Raw genomic sequence first — 16472 nt, 5'->3', positions numbered from 1 at the left:
ATCTTCAACTTATATATTCCTGTAGGCATGTCAAAAGCCATGGTTTTCAGCAATCGCTAAGGCTTAATCTATTGAATTAGGCTGATGCCCATGCCAGAACTCGGTCTACTTTAAAACCAAAAAATATTTTCATGTCAAAGTATCCAAACCCAGAGTCTTGCACATGGTAGGCAAGCACTCTATTACTGAAGTACACCTCAGCTCAAACTATCCTATTTTAAAGAGTAAACTGAGATAGAATGTAACTGTAGTGAGACTAACAGGCCCTTGGGCTACGCCAAATCTGGGTTCAAATCCTGTCTCTTGTAATATGGGCAAGTCACTATCCTTCTCTGTGCCTCAGTTTTCTCATGAGTAGTAACTCTCAGAAGATCATTGTCAGGATTATATAAGATAATATTCTCTCTCTCTCTCTCTCTCTCTCTCTCTCTCTCTCTCTCTCCAACACACACACATGCACACATATACATACAGAGTTCCATTTATGTATGTGAGATAAATAGGATAGATAACTAAGATAATACATATATTCACATATATACAGGGTGTAATATGATATCCATAGTAGACTAGTTTAATAAGATAGTCATATCTTTTCTCCCACTTAACCTTGTATCTTTTGATTCTTAAAAATAAGGAGACACACCTCAAACCATGTGATTGACAGTTAATACTTAGTCACATGGAAAAGGGATATCTTTGTGTAGATTTTTTTTTTTTTTTTTTTTTGTAGTGGGGATTGAACCCTGGGGGCTCAATCACTAAGCCACATCCCTAGCCCTTTGTTTTTTTAGTATTAGGGCCTCACTAAATTGCTGAGGCTGGCTTTGAACTTGCAATCCTCCTGGCTCAGTGTCCGGAGCCACAGGCCTGCACCACTGCGCCCTGCTAGATTGGTTAAGACATAATTTTCCCAAGAAAACTACTTTTATTTATCATGGATTTTAAGCTCTTTTCAAGAGAGGGAAAGCTAGATTTCTAGACTGTCCCTTATTACAGGAACCAACAAAAACAAATTAAGTAGATGGCATTAGAGTCAGAGTTATTGCAAATTAAAGTTATAATTTTTAATTAATATAGGATAAGACTTCATGCCTCTCTTTTTATATGAGGAGGCAGTCTAAAATTTTTTGACTATGCCACATTTGACTTCATATTCCTGATAATTTATGACAGTGCTTTATATATAGCAGCATTCAAGAAATTTTGAATGAGTTTCTAAATGAATAAAGAAAAATTTATTTTTAAAAAAAGATATGAAAATTATGGAATTTGGCTGGTACCTGCCATTTATAAAGGGAAATTCCAATATATAAGAAAAGAAAGAAAAATTTCAGTGCTCAAAGACCTTTATCCTCTATTGTAAACATTTTTTTTCATGTTTATACGCTGAGAAAATTAGCAAATATATGCTTTCATTATACATAAAAAAATGAGTAACAAGCATGAATTGAATCTTCATGATGATAAAGATTCACTGTCATATACCAAAAGAAACCAAAGTTTTCACTTTTAAAAATGACTCATTAACATCTATAGAATTCTGGGATAAATCAAACATAGACTGTTTGTTGTACATACCTTAGATATTATCTACTCTAATCTTTCATTTTATAGATAGGTAAACTGAGCACCAGAGAAGTTAAGTGACTTAACAAGGTCAAATAGTTGTGAAGCAGCCAAGTAAAAACTTACATTTCCTGTATATAATCTACTGCATATACAGCTTCCACAAGTACTCTCTATATACTATCCCTTAATTATGGGTTTATGGGGCTCTTCAACCCCTGGGAACAGTCCAGGTGAGTTCTTAAAGACCCCAGGCCCCTTTTCTATGGGAATTTACCTTCAGTATTGGAGATGGGAGTACTGTCACATTTGCTTTCACACTGCTGCATTGATGGAGGCCGAACAGTTTCTGAACAGTCACTAGATGCCTGTCCAGTATAGGAGAGACACTGCACAGTTCGCATTTGCTGTCCAAGGCCACACTGAGCAGAACACTAAATTCAAAGACACAGAGAAACAAAAAAATATTGATTTCAACAAATTTCAGGAGGTATAAAAGACTCTATTTTCAAATATCAAAACCACACGTGTGTGTGTGTGTGTGTGTGTGTGTGAGAGAGAGAGAGAGAGAGACAGAGAGACAGAGAGAGAGAGAGAGAGAGAGAGAGAGAGAGAATATTATCTTATATAATCCTGACAATGATCTTCTGAGAGTTACTACTCGTGAGTAAACTGAGGGCTGGGGCTGTAGCTCAGTTGTGGAGTGCTTATCTCACAAGTATGAGGCACTGCGTTCAATCCTTTTATATATATATAAAAAAACCACACTGATATTTCATCTTATTCCAGTTAGAATGGCAGCCATCGAGAATACCATCAATCCCAGAAGCTTGGGAGGCTTAGACAGGAGGATCATGAGTTCAAAGCCAGCCTCAGTTGCTTAGGGCCTCAACTTTTATTTAGACCCTGTCTCTAAATAAAATACACACACACACAAAAAGGGCTGGGGATGTGGTTCAGTGGTTAAGTGCTCCTGAGTTAAATCTATGGTACAAAAAAAAAAAAAAAGAAAGAAAGAAAGAAAGAAAAAATATCATCAACAATAAATGCTGGAGAGGATGTGGAGAAAAAAAAGAACTCTTTTTTTTTTTTTCTTTTTATACTGTTGGTGGGATTGTAAATCAATACAATCACTAAGGAATCAGTATGGAAGTTCCTCAAAAGACTAGGCATGGAACCACCATTTGACTCAGCTATACCACTCTTGGCATTGATCCTAAAGGATTAAAATCATTATACTGTAGTGATACATATACACCCATGCTTATAGAAGCACAATTCACAATAGCCAAACTATGGAACCAGTCTAGGTGTCTATCAATGGATGAATGGATGATTAAAAGTGATAAATATGTACTACAGAGTTTTATTCAGTCATAAAGAAGAATGAAATTATGTCATTTGTAGGAAAATGGATGGAACTTGAGAACATACTGTTAAGTGAAACAAGCCAAATTCAGAAAGTAAACGGTCATATTTTCTCTCATATGTGGAAGCTAGTGAGGGAAAAATAAAAGAAAGGTGAAGGGGAAATCTCTTGATAAGCCAAGGAAGATCAGTAGAGCAGAGAAAACTTTCAAATGTCCTTTGTACAACCATGCATTACAACAAAAAATATATAAAGAAGGAAATGCCTACCTAATTTAAAATAAAAATCATGAGTACATGTCTACAAAGATTATTTAATATCAATTAGGTATTGTGAAGCTTTCATGCACCTACAGTGAAACATATTTTAACACTAAATTGCATATAATGTTTAAACTCATCAGATGCATTCCATCTGAGCATTTCGTAAATTAAACCAAATATCTCTACAGATATGCAAAGTTTTATTTATTTTCCAATCATGTTTTTTCCCTTAGGGCTGAGCACAGAATAAGTGTCATTAGTTACCTTAATGGGTACTAAAAATCTTTACCTTTTCTCAATTGAAATAAAAAAGTGTATAGGTACTGCTGTGCTCCAGTAATGTGGAATTTGGAGAAGAATTTTCAGAACTACTACTGTGAAACTGGGATCAAACCCAGGGTTTTACACATGCTAGGCAAGTGCTCTACCACTGAGCTGTATCCACAGTCCTAAAATGCTATTTTTAATAACTGAGGGCAGACTCAGAGCACAAACAAAAGCATACTGATATAGTTTTATGCTATTATGATTCATTTGAGTCTCAGATATTAGAAGATAACTAGCTATAAGGCCAATTATGATACCATAGGATAAAGGAATTGACTGGCTAAGAAATTTACTTTCTACGATATCATGTTTTAATGTAACAATAAATTTTCTCTCTGATATTTAGAAGAACAATACTTAATTTTCATTCTATCCAAATATACCAACTTGGTATTTTTTAATTAAACAAAGTTAATTGAAAGATACAATTGGATGTATTTCTCATGTTCAACTTGATGCTTTGGGTCACTGGGATTGTTGGCATGTACCACTGCACTTGGCTCATACTTTGATTACTGTGTTGCTACTCATCTCTCAAGTGTTTTTAATGACTAAAACAAGGATCTTGGGTTTGTGTCTCAAGGTGCTGCTTCAGCAGGAGCCCATACTCCAACTGCCTTACCTGGCCCCAGTCTCCTGTCACCCAGCGAGGAGGAGGGCAGCGGCCCAAACTGCAGCGGATGCGGACAGGAGGTTTGCTTTCCTCTGGACATTGTGCAGCTGGGAATGTTTTAGAAAGGTCACTGCTCTTACACAGAACAATCCGATGCTTGAATCCTGGACCACATTTTGGAGTACACTAGAAATAAAATAAATATTAATGAATAGCAATAGATTAAAGACAGGAGAATTTGAGGAAAGTCTTTCTTGAAGTAAATGCGTATATTTTACAATATGTATACCCACTGATTCTAGGCAAAAATCTCTCAGAAATGAAATTCCTTAAAAGCTGTTTAAGCAAAAGTACTTTTTTAGTTTTTCCCTAAGGTCTTTAAGAGATAAATCCAATGTTTGCTTTTCTTGGCTAACTTATTTTCTTCTTTGCTTAGTGATAGGTTATTTTCTCCATTCCTCCCTATCCCCAGCCTCATTGAGCTAAGATAAGATTCTGTTAATTTTTGGAATGTAGAGTTCTTGATTTCCTATTTGCTGGGTGTAGTCTTCTAAAAAGAATTTTTATGTTATTAATAGACCACAAGACTTGTCTCTGTGAAGCTAGTTGGGGCTGGTGTAGATCAACTACAGTTATCATGTGACTGCTAAGAATACAGGTCACAGGTGAAGGTTTATTGCACAGAAAATCTTTGGAATTTCCCTGTTCATCTGTTACAAACATAGCATATTAGACTGTTCTTCAGAATTGGGTTTGTTTGTTTTCCATATTGAGGAAAGGATGCTTCTCTCTATGGCATACATCCTATTATTTGCCTTATCTCCAGGTGCTTTTGTGGACCACCTATTTAATGTGGTGGCTGACTGAAGTCATCCAGCTTTCACTGCCACATGTCTGGATGCTTTCTTGAAATCTGTATTTCCTCTCAGTCAAGTGAGGGCCTTATCCACAATACTTGGAAGCACTGGTTATGCATGTTTCCTTCAAAATGCATTTCCTAATCTCTTACATGAACTATAAAAGAAGGGGAGGAGATAAAAATGTATGAGACAGTCTCTACCTTTAAGGAGCTCAGAGTCATAGTTGGGAGAGGGACACATGAACACAAGGCTAATGTTAAGTACTGTAACAGTAGATGTAGAGCATTCTTGTGTACCTCATCACCACTGGCCTGTTTCATAATTATTTATTTACATGTCTTCTTATCTCTACCATACTATAAGCTCCTGAAAAATTACTGCACTTCTGTTTTATCTTTATACACACACTCACACACCTGACCCTAGGATCTGGCTGAGGGCTTTCAGTAAGCACCCAATAAAGAAACACTGTCCTTTATCTGGAGAGATGATAGTTTTAGACATTAGTTTTAATGTCTTAGTGAACACTGTACACACTTTGGAGCAGTTTTATTAGTGGTAATCTTTGAACCTGGTATGTATCATAGAAAGGGGGAAAATATTCATGTTTTTCAGGTGAAAATTAAGGATCCTATACAATCTTTTTACCACAATGAATGCAGTAAGAGAATGCATTTCCTTAACACAGAAAAAGAAAAAAAAATCATTAAGGTTTTTAATTTTTTTTTTTTTTGTAATGGGTATTGAACCCAGGACCTTGTGCATGCTAGACAAGAGTTCTTCCACTGAACTACATCCCCAGCCCCTGCTAGGATACCTTTTGAAGGACGATAACATACAGTTATTTCTAACGTACAGCTCCAGAAGAAGTGATAGGGAAATTTCTCAAGGGAGAAATTCCTGATCCCTGTTATTGCTTTTCACAGCAAAATCAACATGCTCACAGGCTGCTGCAGCCTCACACTATTCATATAATCAGTCATGAAGTTTTATTGACCCATCCTAAATCTCTCACATCTGCTGATTTCCTTGATCTCCACTGCCACTAATCTTACTTCAAATATTAATTTCCCACATGAAAATTTGCAACTACTTTCTAATAGTTCTTCTATTTCTTGCTCTTGCCTCACTCCAATTCACTTTCTGAATATCAGAGGGACCTTTCTAAAGCACAACTCTGATAATACTGTCTTTTGATTCTAAAAATTATTCAATGCCTTCTATTGATATCTGCAGTCTTCACTAGTGTTAAACCAGGGCCAGGCACAAAGCTAATACTGTTGCTGCTATAGCAGCTATGACAGCTGCTACTTACTACTAACAGCCCCTATCCTTTAATAAACACTGTATGTACCAAGTGTTGTGCTGAGTGATACTTACAAAACTATGAGATGGCAATTACGATTATATTTGTCAGATAAGGAAACAAACTTAAGAGTAATTGACTGATAGAAAATTGAACAGATAGTAAGTGGCAAAATTATTCTAATGCTATTTCTTACTCTAAGTTTTTCTTGGATGTTAGGCCCTATGCTATGTACTTCACATATATTGTCTAATTTAATCTTCATGATTAACTATCACTTTATATTTCAAGTAATGAAAACATTCAATAATTTCTATGGAGTGAATAAAGCCCCGATCCAAGTCTTCAGTTTGCCCCATTCATATCTAGTACTCTTTACTTTATGCCACAATTCCTCCATCATCCAAGCCAAAGCCTTAGAAAATTTCTGCTACTTTATTAATGTATAAAATAATCATTGGAAATAATAAATCTACTACCTTATATGCCATTAGAGCTTCACAGCTCACAAAATACTGTCTAATACTTCATTAAACAAGTTTTTTAGAATTATCACAGATAAGGCAAGCTTATGTAATATAATGAAGGAATCAACAGATTACAAATGGTAGAGCTAGAACTAACTGCTAGGCCTTCTGACTTTTCCCTTAGGGCCTATATATTATGCATTCTTCTGTTTTTATTGTATGCATAAGCTGCTTCTAGTACTGGCAGAAATAAATTCAGGAGAACACATAACATATATTAGTTCATTTATATGAAAAATAAATTGAGGGGCTAGGGTTGTGGCTCAGTGGTAGAGCACTCACCTAGCTAGTGTGAGGCACTGGTTTTGATCCTCAGCACTACATAAAAATAAATCAATAAAATATAGGTATTGTTTCCAATTAAAACTAAAAATAAATAAATAAATAAATAAAAATTGAGGTGAAGTATAAATGGATAGAAAGACCCTTCATTCCTTAAGGAGATAGGCAGAAAACACAAAGAATGTATAGAGACTCAGTCTTTTTTTTAAACTGTGAGGCTGTAATTAGTTTCTAACTTGGGAATATGCATTGAAAACTGCACTTGTGCCACTCTCCCTGCCCCCTCCACATCTGAAAATTATATGTATGCATATTGAAGGCTGAGACATACGTCTTTTGCTTACTCTATTTTTTTTTTTTCTGGTAGCAAGAATCTTCTGCTATTGTTTTAAGAATGTAATAATACCTAGCAGTCTTTCCTATGAGCATATGCCAAGTTCTGTTTACAATTAAGGGGGGCAGACAATGCAGACAGGCAATTCATTCATCTTTGTTTGAGAAGTCCCCAGGAAACCAAAACCAAAACAAAACAAATAAGACTGATAATAAGAAGAGAAAGTAGCACTAATATTTATTAAGCCCTTTTCAGGTAATGGTCTAGTTAATCCTCACAGAAACCTCAGGAAGTAAGTACTATTATCATGCCTATTATGTTAAAGGTGAGAAAACTGAAGCACTGAGAAATATGGATCTATCCAGATGGCAATTTCCTAATAGAATAAAGCTCCAAAGACAAATGTCAAAAGACACAAACCATCTGTAGGAAATGTGCAGTTATGTGTAAAACTAATCATATAATGATATATTTTACTCAGGCAAGAATACAAAATTATATCCAAAAATTGACTTAATAAGCCAAGGCTATTCACATCCTATAGCAGCAGAAGTAGAGAAATAATCAACTGCATTCTCAAAATAGTGAATGGCTGAAAACTGCAGTAATTTCCCCTTTATCTGCAGTTTTGCTTTCTGTGGTTTCATAGTATAAAAATATTAAATGGAAAATTCCAGAAATAAACAATTTATAAGTTTTAAATTGCACATCATTTTGAGTATTGTGATGAGTATTATTTTGTGCAGTTCTGCCAGGAACATGAATCATCCCTTTGTTCAGTGTATCCACACTGTATATGCTACACTCCATCCCCGCTTAGTAGCCACCTTGGTTTTCATATTGATTGTCACCATAACACAAGTGCTTCTGTTCAAGTGACTTTTATTTTTCTGAATGGCCCCAAAGTGCAAGAGTAGTGTTACAGGCAATTTGAATATGCCAAAGGGCAGCAGTGAAGTGCTTCCTTTAATTGAAAAGATGAATACTTTAAATATAAGGAAAGAAAAAATATCATATACTGAGCTTGCTACAATTTACAGAAGAATGAATCTTCTGAGTGCACCTTCTGAGTGCATGTCTTCATTATTTGAAATATAAAGTGATAGTTAATCATGAAGATTAAATTAGACAATATCTGTGAAGTACACAGCATAGGGTCTAACATCCAAGAAAAACTTAGAGTTCAGAATCTGTAAAACTGTGAAGAAAAAGAAATTTGTGCAAGTTTTGCTGTTGCACTTCAAGTTACAAAACTTGGCCACAGTGTGTGACAAAGTTCTTAGTTAAGATGAAAAAGGCATTGTATCTGAGGATGAACATAAAATATGGTTCAAATGCAGTCAGCTATGTGAAGACTTAATCAAGAGATCCTCCGAAATGAATGAGACCAAGCCATTTACTACAAGTAAGGGATGGTTATAGATTGAAGACTTTCAAGTTTGTATTGAAAAGTACAAAAATTACTGGAGAGGTTACAACTACCAATGAAGAAGTTGTTGCCACACCTCCAGCAGAGTTAAAGACATTGATTAAGGAGCAAGTATACTATCTATAACAAGTCTTAAATTATTAGGAAATCAGGCTCTTCTGGGAGAAGATACTCTATAGAACCTGCATTCAGAAAAGTACAAAAGAGGCAGTGGGGCACAAACACATGGAATGACAGAATAATTTTAGTATTATGTGGCAGTGCTACAGGGCATATGATAAAGCCAGGTATAGTGTACAGAACAAAGAACCATGTGCTCTCAAAAACAAAAACCATACTTTGAGAGAGATGACTTTCATATAATTATTTTTTTTTTAGTACTGGGAGTCCAACAAGCCTCACACACTAGGCAATCACTCTACCACTGAGCTACACTCACTCCCAGCCCATACATACTTTATATTACAATTGTTTATTTCATTGTTAGTTACTGTTGTGAATCTCTTATTGTGCCTTCTTTATAAATTAAACTCTATCATAGGAAATACTATCCACAGTTTTAGGCATCCAGTGGAGGTCTCTGTGGATAAAGGGGAGACTACTATACATTTTTATCACATTCTTACTTAATGAATACATCAGGCCTGAGCCTTACAGATATAGTCACAAATATTACATGTCTATAGCCAGACTCTCAACTCTGGTCTTTGCAAATACTGGACTTCTTAAGGGTGATTATAAAACTAAGTGTTTAAAAATTGTTTCTAAAACATAGTAAAGGTACAGGAATGTTATGTAGAATAGGTTCATTCTCAGTAGAACTTGATCCAGCAAATCCTTTGAGCTAACACCAGAGATGGTCAAGAGGAAATATCCTTAGTTTGTTTTTATTTTTACTTCTTCCCTCTCCTTTCTTTAGCCTAAATTTCACTATTGCCTTTCTTTAGCCTGCTGATAAAGAGAAAATGTGGTTTCCATCTAACAATCTCAGTTTATTAAGCTACCTAAAAAATTAAGAAATTCTAGAAAAGCATGATATAGTGATGGTTACATATGTGATTAACAGGCATTTGCCTACGTGTGAATGCTTCAGAATATTCTACAGAAGTAATCACTTGTCTATACCCATGCAAAGTGTATGTTTTTGCACATTCTTTTGAGTATGCAATAAATCCACTAGTAATCATTAAAATTTAAATATGTAGTTCAGTAATAAAAATTCATTTTTTAAAATATTTTTTATCTGTAGTTGGACACAATACCTTTATTTATTTATTTATTTTTATGTGGTGCAGAGGAAGAAACCCAGTGCCTCACATGTGCCAGGCAACCACTCTACCTCTGAGCTACAACCCCCACACCCAAAATTCATTTTTAAGTTAAAGAATAGTTATAAAAACCTCTCAGAATAGACCATTTAGTGGAGTAGAGTAGAAGATAATATTTTAGTGGATAAGTAATTCTTTAATAAAAGTATTTATTTCTCCTTCTTGCAGGTAAATAACATTTTCTTTCTTTTTTTATTCAAAAATTAGAATCTCACAATTATTTAAAACCTGACCAGACCATCTGTTTTATCTTTTTATTGCAGCAGGATATAGGAGGTGGTTCTTAGGCGACACATTCATGCTTTTGTTTAATATTCTTTGATTAAAAATATGCAAGAGCATATTTTATAGAAAAAATGTACTAGAAAAAATTACTAGAGAAGAATTTTGGGGTTAGACTGAGTTCTTGCAGGAGGGGTTTAATTTACTTAATTACAGGGCCAGTGGAGAACCTAAGTGTAGGCATGATGATATCACAATTATTTTTTCTCAAACAAGTGTGTAAGTAGGTTGTAGGTAGATCCACCACTACCCCGAGTCCTTACATAATGCTACCTCAGTGTAATGCTACCTACAAAGTCAGCTGAATATGATGTCCATTATTCACTTGTCCAAAAGAAGTACAAGAAATAGACCCTTTCCAAAGGGTACTCTGCAGTAGTCAAAGAACCCACTCTGATATATCAGAAGAATGGATTAGAACTGCTGGAGCCCATCCATAGTAGAAGCAATGCTTTCAAGAGCTACTTGTCAAATGATGGCAAAGAAAGAAAACCATTTAAAGTCCAACATAGCAAGGGTGGTCCCAAGATTGAGGACAGATTGGAGAAAATGAGAAAGGTGTGACTTCATTATTTTCACAAAAAGCCGCTGATGAACCATATCCCTGCACTCAAATTTGGCTTTTTTTTTTCCCTGTTGCCATAAGCGCTGGGTGGGCTTAAATGTTGGGGAAAATGGTTGCTGGCTTTACAACAATGGAAATTTTATACTGTATTAGAGTAGCCAGCAAAGAAAAGTAAAGGGTCAAAAGGTAAATTCCTCTTACTACAACATATTTTCACCAAGTGAACCTCACCCTGTGATTAACAAAGCTCAAAGGGCTGATGGTTAAAAATGAGGAGGGAGCAGAAAGAAGAGGGAAGTTTTCACGGGTGTGTCAAAATAAAATTGTGTAAAATATTTGTAAAATGTTAAGTGAAAGACTGAACATTGCCTGCTCCTCTGCACAGACTCCTGCTGTCATTAGGGGAAGGTGTTCTACTTCTCTGGGAAGAACAGGCTCTTGTTCTCACTTTCATCTACCTAGTTACTCAGACATTTATTTCAATTACTGCTCTTTATTCCAATTTATTTTTTAACCCATCTAGGGAAGAGATGGGCTTCCTGGTAAAGTAACAAAACGGAAGCCCAAGAATGAAACCCACCCTTTGCAATATAAACAGGAGAGATCACATTGGGCAAAACCCATCTTTCCTATTGAACAAAGGATGATGAAGGAGGTAAAGCTGATGTTCAACTAGACATTATTGGCAGCATTTCAGAAGCTATGCTTACACCATGATAGTTTCCTGGGTCATCTATAGAGAAACAATAGCAACTAGTGAAGATTTATCTGAGGTAGTGGTCACAACATGTACACTCCACCTGCCCAGTCCATCTTCTTTTGCTTAAGTCTTTGACTCAGCTATTTTAAAGATAGCAGAACTATGATTGAATGTACCCTCAGCTTACATGTATTTCTTCAGGCAGCTGCCAGAAATGCCTGCCTATAAGAACCATTTGAGCAAGTCACTGCAAATATTGGATAGATTAGAATGAGAATTTTAAAAGTGGGGTAAATATAGTCTATGTGAAATTGAATTCAATAGAAACCCTTAAAATGGTATTTGAAATGGAAGCATATTGGTAATATATGTTAGCTATTTTTTAAGGTGATTCTATTTTGGTGGTTTTATTTTAAAACAAAAATACAGTGAGGAGCTGGAGCTGTATTTCAGTGGCAGATCACTTGCCTTGCACATGTGAGGCACTGGGTTCAATTCTCAGCACCACATAAAAATAAACAAATAAAATAAAGGCATTCTGTCCATATACAACTATAAAAAATTTTAAAAACACAATGATAGGGCTGGGGATGTGGCTCAAGTGGTAGCGCGCTCGCCTGGCATGCGTGGGGTGCTGGGTTTGATCCTCAACACCACATAAAAATAAAATAAAGATATTTAAAAAAGAAAGACACAGGATTTATTTAAAAAAAAAAACAACACAATGATACTGAGAAGTGTAGGTCAGGAGACCAATGTGAAATAAGTCTGATATAAGGAAGTTTTGGTAGTTTAGTGGTTGGCAAAACTTTCTTCTAATTTCTGCTTATGAAGGATGATTTGGCATAGAGTTTTGCTTTCAAGCCTATTACTTAGTACTACTTTATTACTTAATCTTTAAAACAAACTTTTTCCCCATCCTGCTTTTATCTTAAAATGTTTGTTTCTGTTTAGTTGATTCTCTTATCAGGAATACCTTCTCCAGCTTCCCTATTCTCTTCAGATTCTATTCTCAATATTCAGTGCAACTCCCATCAACTGAAAAAACTAGGATACTTTTCCAGGCTACCTTTATCTGCTTAGCCCTGAATTTCTATGTGTTATACATTTATATATCACAATCCACTGTTTATTAAACACTGTCATATTAATGTCTAGTTGCTTCATGAATATTTTCTTTTTTAACAAGATTCTTTCATATTTTCCATAGTGCCTATCCCAGTAAACACAATCATACTTAACCAACTTGACTTGAAACTCTAAGACTTTTGTACCCAGTTATTTAGTTTTTGTTTTGTTTTAGGTTTTTTTGGTACTGAGGATTAAATTCAGGGGCACTCAACCACTAAGCCACATCCCCAGCCCTATTTTGTATTTTATTTAGAAATAGGGTCTCACTGAGTTGCTTAGTGCCCTGCTGTTGTTGAAGCTGGCTCTGACCTTATAATGCTCCTCTTGCAGCCAAATTGTAATATAAAGTCTCCCACTGTGATTTTCCCATAATAAATTATCATCATTATTGATTAATATTTATGGATTTATATAAGTATCCTGGGCACTAATAAATGTCTAATCCTGCAGAATATCTATTTTTTAATCATTGAATTTCATCTTTCAGATGAATTTAGAAGTTAATGCACCTACTATTAGGGAAAAGAAGTCTATACTGTTTTCTACTACCATGGACTGGATAATACCAATGACTATATATTTGATTGAAACTTCAAATAAAAAGTAGGTAGAATGTAATTACTAAAGCTGGAGTATGGCCAGGAAACTTAGGAGAACACTCCCAGTTCCTGCCAGAGTCCATGGATAATCATGAGTGGTCAGAAACATTGCTTCCATGTACCATCTTAAACATAGTTCTTCTGGCCTGTTTCTCTAGCAAAATAAGGCCACCCAAGCAGTAAGGTTCACAGGGGGAATAGTTACATCCAGAGGTTCCTAAATAACAGTTTGACTTTTTCATTTGTTTTTGACAAACTCATGAGGTCTACAGGAAATACCCAAAGTAAGTTCCACAATATTTCCAGCAGGATATATTAGAATAGAGTCTGTAATGCATCCTGTTTTGCTAATTTGAAAGAATTATCTCTAGCCAGGTACTCATTCTTTTTAACACTAACCACTGCTACGGAAGATTCAGCTTTTCTTTGTGAAATGTGGAAAATGCTGTAAGTGTGTGTATGTACATGTCTTGTGCATACTGAGGGAACAAAAATTATATACCTCTTTTTTTGTTTTCCACAAGATCACTTTTCCAAGTTCCTCTGGATTATATTAGATTATTTTGTACAAATTCATGCCCCTAAAGCATCTTAGTCCCATCTTATATACTAATCATATATATAAGATAATGATAAATTCTGAACTTGACTTTTTGGTATATCCCTCAGCTCCACGTCTCTTTTCCAGATGCAAATAGAAGCAATTAAAACATACAGATATATCACAAATTATAATAAATTGATAAAGGCTCATATCTAAAAATTATGTGATTAGGCTGTTACATTACTTGAAAAACAGATTTTTAAAACTTTGTGCCTTCCAACTCAGATCCTAGAAAAGGTCACTCTAGGTCTTCAAAAATTTGGGATAATAAAATTTTATTTTATTTATTTGCTTTTTCATACTGGGCATTGAACCCAGGGGTGCTCTACCACTGAGTTCTATCCCTAGCCCTTTTTATTTCTTATCTTAAGACAGGGTCTCACCAAGTTGCCCAGGCTGGCCTTGAACTTGTGATCCTTCTGCCCCAACATCCAGAGAAACTGGGATTATAGTCATGTGCCACTAGGCCTAGATGGGGTAAGAAAAATTCCAATTGTCCTTTTGAACTTCAGTTTTTAATAACATAGTCCTAATTCTGAGTTTGTGATGCTGCTTGTATAGTAAGAAAAGAAAAAAAAATCATATTTGTACCCACTACAATGTTATTTCAGATTTACTGTAGACTTTTTTTCAATCAGATTGATGCATAATTTCTCATTGACTTCCCTGACTCAAAAAACCCCCTACTTCTTGATAAGCAGCAATAAAATAAAACATGGCCGAATTCACTGTCATGCAGTTCTTACTTGTTAAGTTCTAAGGCGCTCACATGCTCAGGTGTCCTTAATATTAAATGCTTTGGTATTGATAGTTAAGACATCTGAAAACATACAGCCTCAGATTTCCTTACTTCTGACCAGTCCAAAGCCACCCACTGAGGTGGACATGACTGGTTGTTGCAGGGCTCTTTTTCGATAGGCCGGTGTGTTAAACAACCACTATAGTCCAGTGTCTCCTCCTCTGAAGGTCCGATCTTCCTGATGCAGAGCACTGCCCTTGTGCGCATCCCACCATCACAAGTCTTGCTGCACTCCAACCAATCCCCAATGAACCACCTGCAGCAAGAAGTGGAAGAAACACAGAAAAGCATTTCCTCAGTACATCGGAGATTTCCAGGCGAGTGAAGGCACTTGCATGAATGGACTCTATCCTTTTCCTAGAAAAACTAACAGTTCATGTTGGTTAAAATAACAAGTGGCAAATGGAAGAGCCCCCTAATGAAGATTATTCGGTGTCAGTTAGAGATAAATATTTAAAGTTTCCAGTGCCATGCTAGTAAATGTTTGACAACTGGCTCTCCATGTGGAAAGGGAGTTCTGAATTGGGGCATTTGCCAATTTTTGTGGTATAATGCCTTACTATGGCTGATTTCAAGCTACCTATTTGACATAATATGAACAGGAGAAGATAAGCTAATAATAGGGTCTCGAGAATAAGTACTAGCCAGCTTTAGTACATACTGGCATATCACCAATAAGAAATAGTTATTAATTTTAATAGTATTATATTGAGGCTGATTCTCCCATAATTGAAGATAATATGCTCAAGTCATCCTAAAGGAATTGAGGATTTGCTTTCTAATTTCCAGAAATGAACTTCATGAAGATAGTAGGCCTTTATGGTACTTATTGGGGCAGAGAGGCCCAGGTATCTACAGTGAGGACATAGGTGCCTTAAAACACTTTTGGCAAAAGTAAAACCCTAAGCCAGCTCTATGAAGATGTACAGATACCTTGTTCTAACTCCTTTACTCCTAAAAAACCAGCTTTTGTATGGCTAATGTGGGGGAAAAACTCAAATGTCTCAAATGAACACATCTCACATTTGTAGGTATATCCATTCCTTTCCTTAAAGTCATCAATGAATATATATATATATACATAATTTCAGAGCAATGACCCCCATCAATTGCCTTTAAACTGAATTTCATTTTAACATTGTTGAATACAGAATGTAGATAAAAAGATATTTTCTTCAATACATTGTTATAAGTTATGCAACTATCATCAATGAATATGCTGATGCTCTTGAGTGGGAAACTACCCAGATAGAACACATAAAGCTTAAGAAAAAAAATCCTTATTATTTCTCTAAGTAGCACTGCATTATGTCAGTTTTGTATATGGAAGGTACTATTTCAGTGAAGTTATAGTACTAGTAGCCTATATTTGAAACTATATTTAGCAAACTAATAACAATGGTATTTGTTTCATATTATTTGTATTATTATTTATAGAAGAAAATCAATATTCAGAAATACCATAGCTAACCAGTTTTTCAATTAAAAAGCTGTTAAAATCTAAAAATTTGCAACCTAAAATTCATTTAAAGAATGATAATCCTGAATTTTAAAAATCTGAAATTAATTTTTTGTTGTTGTTTGT

At 35.3% G+C, this 16472-nt stretch overlaps 1 protein-coding gene across 1 annotated transcript in view; it reads right to left on the bottom strand.

The window, feature by feature from the left end:
• The window catches only part of Adamts6 (ADAM metallopeptidase with thrombospondin type 1 motif 6), a 293953-nt gene that overhangs the window by 9601 nt on the left and 267880 nt on the right, over positions 1-16472 (bottom strand). The window contains exons 22-24 of the mRNA XM_027951608.2: positions 14939-15143; positions 4151-4327; positions 1847-2003 (exon numbers count right to left, since the gene is read on the bottom strand). Of these exons, the coding sequence (XP_027807409.2) occupies positions 1847-2003; positions 4151-4327; positions 14939-15143 (539 nt within the window). The remainder of the gene's footprint in view (positions 1-1846; positions 2004-4150; positions 4328-14938; positions 15144-16472) is intronic.

The sequence above is a fragment of the Marmota flaviventris genome, chromosome 5 (genome assembly GCF_047511675.1).
Source record: "Marmota flaviventris isolate mMarFla1 chromosome 5, mMarFla1.hap1, whole genome shotgun sequence".
NCBI classification, from domain to species: Eukaryota; Metazoa; Chordata; class Mammalia; order Rodentia; family Sciuridae; genus Marmota; species Marmota flaviventris.
This window is presented reverse-complemented; position numbering and strand designations above follow the sequence as displayed.